This window comes from Haliotis rubra, unplaced genomic scaffold (assembly GCF_003918875.1).
Source record: "Haliotis rubra isolate DU_JTF1 unplaced genomic scaffold, ASM391887v1 Scf592, whole genome shotgun sequence".
NCBI lineage: Eukaryota > Metazoa > Mollusca > Gastropoda > Lepetellida > Haliotidae > Haliotis > Haliotis rubra.
In genome coordinates this window covers 53648-59647 of record NW_025767293.1, presented here as the reverse complement: position 1 = coordinate 59647, position 6000 = coordinate 53648, and the positions used below count along the sequence as shown (strand labels likewise).

The window sequence follows — 6000 nt, the reverse complement described above, 5'->3', positions numbered from 1 at the left end:
GTACTCTGAAAGAAGTTCTTGCATTTATATTTTTAAGGTTTCAGACCTGCCAATTTGTTTGTAACGGCAGCCTATCTGATTGGCTACTGTGAGAATGCGGAGCCTGCAAAGTGAGGTAATAAAATCATTAGGCTAAGCCGTAGATGCATTCAGGGTATAGTGGAGACGTATCGTAACATATACCCTGGAGATTATCGAGGATGCCCGGGACACAGCACAAGAACTGTTTTGGACCCGGAGAATGTCCGACCAGACAATCAGGAACCGTCCTCGAGAGGCAGGTATGCGTGCCAGACGTCCAAAGGTTGCCCCCTCTCCGACACGATTACGTCACAATATTGCTCAAATATTGCCGGTGTGACTTTAAATCTTAACTCACTCATCACTGACACGATTACATCAACGTCCGCGAATCGGGTGGTGTAACGCGGAGCAGCCATGTAACCTTGGAAACTGGAGGCATATATCGTTCAGTGATGAATCGCGGTATGCCCTCAAGCGACGTGACGGAAGACAACGTGTCTACAGACCACGCACTGAACGTTTTGCACCCAACTGCATCAGGCAAGTGGACAGATTTGATGCAAATAGTGTGATGATGTGGGGAACCATCCCACACACCTGCAGATCGGAATTGATGCTCGTCCAAGTCAATCTTACGGCCGCTCGAAATATTGACCAGATTCTCTGCCCTCACGTGCATCGCCTTGTCGACCGCCAAAGCGAGCTGTACCAACAGGACAACGCCAGACCTCACACAGCACGTGCTACAGTGGACTACCTGGACAATAACAACATCAATGTCCTCCCCTGGCCCTCCAGATTCCCAGATCAGAAACCAATTGATTACCTGTGGGATCAGATAGATAAACGTGTACGTCAACGTCGTAATCAGTCATTGAGTGAGTGAGTGTGTTAGTTAGTTTACGCTGCTTTTAGCAATGTTCCAGCAATATCACGGCGGAGGACACCAGAATCAGGCTTTAACAGTAACTGTTGTTCAACATGTTGTAGGAGGAATGGAGAAGGATTCCACAACGAAACATCCAACAACTGATTCAATGTGTGCCAAGTAGGTGCAGTTCTAGCAGTAAGAGGTGGTCATACAAGGTAGTAACGTCAATGTCGCCTCGTGGACAGCAGTAATGACTATGATGACTATCATTCTTGTGAAATGTGCTCGACATACCAATGTATTGCTCTACATAATTTCAATGCTGTACCATTTATTTTCGTTGATTTGTCTAATTGAATAAGACCAAGTTTTTGCTTTTGCGTTCCTTTTTTGAAGAGTGTACTTTCTTCAAGATCTAATTGATTTGTCCTGGAACATACCCAAGAGATCCAGTAAGTTTCAATGAAATCCATCTAGTAGGTTTGAGTAAAGATGCTAACACATAAATACACACACAAACAGGGTTGAATGCATACCCTCTGCAACAAACCTTCGGTTTGGGCAGAAGCAATTATGATCATATTGATTATTATGCATACATATGTTATTGAGATTCATGATATATAATGGAAGTTATAAAACACACATCACAAGGCACATTTTGACATACTACATGCCTATGTTGTGACAGGTTTATAAAAATATGTTTTTCTCACATTGGTGTAGCAGCTCGATTAATGAGTACCGATGTTCAGTTTCCCCAGAATGACACTTATAATCATCAGAAAAAATGGAACTATGTTTTTTCTGCATCCATATGCAATACTGATTACAATTATCAGTGGTTCCAAAAATTAACATGCACTTCCCACGGAAAGCATTTTTGCTACGTAAGCCCCTGCACTAATGATTGTGATGAAAGAAAATTTAATACCAAATGCACTAAACCTGTGAAATGATGAAGATTTGAAATGATGTATCATCATACGTAGATGTATAGTGCAATGATAATGAGCAGATTCGATTATCCGACAAAACAGATTCCATTGGTCCTACAAGGCAAAATGGCAGTAGGCGCTACATGAATGAATCGGTGCCAATCAGATCTGATAATGGGATGTGTAGGTCTTTTGTGTAAGTCGAGTTGATTGGCATGGGTTGTCGAGGATATACTGTTCTGTTCTGACATCCTTAATTAACCACAGTTGCCTAAATTGTATAATGCCATTCAGTGATTTCAAACGATATATCCGTAGTGCTTCGTTTCTGATACACTGATACTCTTCACTTTCAGTATGGACCCAAACTGCTTGCTTGATGACAAACAATACCAGAAGCATATTACATTAAATGTTTCTTATCACCAAGATAACATCAATGCTTTCTTAACATCGGTGCACACCCGTTTCTTTTGAATAGGTTCAATTCTGTTTGATAGTAAGTACAAGGGACTGCATCCCAAGGCGAATTACCTCCCTTTGACCAAGCGTACAGCAGTCACATAGAACCATTGTACATTGGCGAATGTACGATCATTACCAAGATAATTTTCCTCAAATAAATTTAAATGTCGATATACACGGGGGCATTACTATTCATTAAATGCACTGTATCGTCATGCTAAATGGGCTTCCAAGTCCAGTGTATCTGAATGTATGTATGTAAACTAATCAAGACGCTATATCCAATACGCTTCACTGTTGACAGTGTTGGAGATATAGATATAGCCAAGTTACTCATGTCACAAGTGTATTTCATACTTACTTCCCTGATGTGATGTGATGTTGTCAGTTGGTGGGAAGCAAGGACACGGGAAGTAACAATGGACTACACGCGTGTGTTTCTCTGTATTGTTCTATACCTTTGGCAGCTCTGTCTTCCAACTCATGGTAAGTCCTCATTTTATATTGTTGAAAGAATAACGCAATTTCTTCTTGGTAACACCGGAGTTGGCTACTTAGTATTGTCTATGTGGCAACGTTTAGGTGTGACTGGATTCTGAAAATACATTTACAAGCTTACTGAGTCAGAAAAATATAAATACGATGACTATATATGTGTGTGTTATGATTTTATCCAATCATCCAAATATCAAATACTTTTGTGTGGCTATTCGTCTTCCAAATATATAATTAGGACAATGATAGGATCATTTCAAAGATGTTTTTATACTTTTGCCGGGTGATATTGAAGACAGTATTTCAGACATGGCTGAAATTGATAATAAATATTTTACTTATGAAGATCCGGTTAAGCTTGGTCTTCAGCTACCTATGTTTGTCGTAAGTGGCAACTAACGGGATCGGGTGGTCAGATACGCTGACTTGGTTGACATATATCACTGTAACCAATTGCTTAGATCGATGCTCATGCCGTTGATCACTGGATTGACTGATCCAGACTCGATTATCTACCGACCGCCGCCATATAGCTGAAATATTGTTGAGTGCACCGTTAAACAACAAACACAAAATACAATCCTATGTTTTTAGCCATTCACACAGAAATAAGTATGTTGTCAAGAAAAGTGAGTGAGCAGGGGTGCGCACAGACACACACACACACACACACACACACACACACACACACACACACACACACACACACACACACACACACACACACACACACACACACACACACACACACACACACCACACACACACACACCGTCCTGAAAGTTTAAGTGACCATTGAAACTCTCGTCAAAATGCATCCCACCTTTCTCAAAAAGCTGTATCCGCCCCTGTTTGATGAAGTCACTTTTAAAATTCAGGTAGATATACTAACACTTGAGACATGGTCTTGTGGCCTTCTCCGGGACACAATAATTTTACAATGCTTCAATCCCCATCAAGGACACAGCCACTAACAATCTCAGTTCATAATCATATCCTACCAATATATAAAACGAAGACAGGTACATCAAAATTCATCAAATAATTCAATTTCTTTTTAAAAGGATAATATTAAAGGATAACCAACATTGCTTAAAAGATCCTTTACTGTTTCTATTTTGAAATATTTATCCTTGTGTTGGAAAACTCAACACAGTCAAGCAAGACGTGCTTGACTAACTCTATCAAGAAAAGAGCAATGTTTCCTGGGGGTATATAATTAAAATGTGAATCTGCCTATAAATACCAAGATGTTTCCTTTGCTACTTTGTCTCGGCATTGGCATCTATGTAATGCTAATTTACAGCAAAAAGGCAATATTTAAACTTGTTCAGTCCCAGTTAAAACAAGGTTTTAAACAAGGCCCTCCAGATTCCCAGATCAGAAACCAATTGATTACCTGTGGGATCAGATAGATAAACGTGTACGTCAACGTCGTAATCAGTCATTGAGTGAGTGAGTGTGTTAGTTAGTTTTACGCTGCTTTTAGCAATGTTCCAGCAATATCACGGCGGAGGACACCAGAATCAGGCTTTAACAGTAACTGTTGTTCAACATGTTGTAGGAGGAATGGAGAAGGATTCCACAACGAAACATCCAACAACTGATTCAATGTGTGCCAAGTAGGTGCAGTTCTAGCAGTAAGAGGTGGTCATACAAGGTAGTAACGTCAATGTCGCCTCGTGGACAGCAGTAATGACTATGATGACTATCATTCTTGTGAAATGTGCTCGACATACCAATGTATTGCTCTACATAATTTCAATGCTGTACCATTTATTTTCGTTGATTTGTCTAATTGAATAAGACCAAGTTTTTGCTTTTGCGTTCCTTTTTTGAAGAGTGTACTTTCTTCAAGATCTAATTGATTTGTCCTGGAACATACCCAAGAGATCCAGTAAGTTTCAATGAAATCCATCTAGTAGGTTTGAGTAAAGATGCTAACACATAAATACACACACAAACAGGGTTGAATGCATACCCTCTGCAACAAACCTTCGGTTTGGGCAGAAGCAATTATGATCATATTGATTATTATGCATACATATGTTATTGAGATTCATGATATATAATGGAAGTTATAAAACACACATCACAAGGCACATTTTGACATACTACATGCCTATGTTGTGACAGGTTTATAAAAATATGTTTTTCTCACATTGGTGTAGCAGCTCGATTAATGAGTACCGATGTTCAGTTTCCCAGAATGACACTTATAATCATCAGAAAAAATGGAACTATGTTTTTCTGCATCCATATGCAATACTGATTACAATTATCAGTGGTTCCAAAAATTAACATGCACTTCCCACGGAAAGCATTTTTGCTACGTAAGCCCCTGCACTAATGATTGTGATGAAAGAAAATTTAATACCAAATGCACTAAACCTGTGAAATGATGAAGATTTGAAATGATGTATCATCATACGTAGATGTATAGTGCAATGATAATGAGCAGATTCGATTATCCGACAAAACAGATTCCATTGGTCCTACAAGGCAAAATGGCAGTAGGCGCTACATGAATGAATCGGTGCCAATCAGATCTGATAATGGGATGTGTAGGTCTTTTGTGTAAGTCGAGTTGATTGGCATGGGTTGTCGAGGATATACTGTTCTGTTCTGACATCCTTAATTAACCACAGTTGCCTAAATTGTATAATGCCATTCAGTGATTTCAAACGATATATCCGTAGTGCTTCGTTTCTGATACTACTGATACTTTCACTTTCAGTATGGACCCAAACTGCTTGCTTGATGACAAACAATACCAGAAGCATATTACATTAAATGTTTCTATCACCAAGATAACATCAATGCTTTCTTTAACATCGGTGCACACCCGTTTCTTTGAATAGGTTCAATTCTGTTTGATAGTAAGTACAAGGGACTGCATCCCAAGGCGAATTACCTCCCTTTGACCAAGCGTACAGCAGTCACATAGAACCATTGTACATTGGCGAATGTACGATCATTACCAAGATAATTTTCCCTCAAATAAATTTAAATGTCGATATACACGGGGCATTACTATTCATTAAATGCACTGTATCGTCATGCTAAATGGGCTTCCCAAGTCCAGTGTATCTGAATGTATGTATGTAACCGAATCAAGACGCTATATCCAACACGCTTCACTGTTGACAGTGTTGAGATATAGATATAGCCAAGTTACTCATGTCACAAGTGTATTTCATACTTACT

At 39.4% G+C, this 6000-nt stretch overlaps 1 protein-coding gene across 1 annotated transcript in view; it reads left to right on the top strand.

Annotated features, from left to right (window-relative positions):
• Positions 1-200: 200 nt before the first annotated feature.
• The window catches only part of LOC124255110 (multiple epidermal growth factor-like domains protein 11), a 28035-nt gene continuing 22235 nt past the window's right edge, over positions 201-6000 (top strand). Inside the window, exons 1-2 of the mRNA XM_046688955.1 lie at positions 201-281; positions 2687-2784. Of these exons, the coding sequence (XP_046544911.1) occupies positions 201-281; positions 2687-2784 (179 nt within the window). The remainder of the gene's footprint in view (positions 282-2686; positions 2785-6000) is intronic.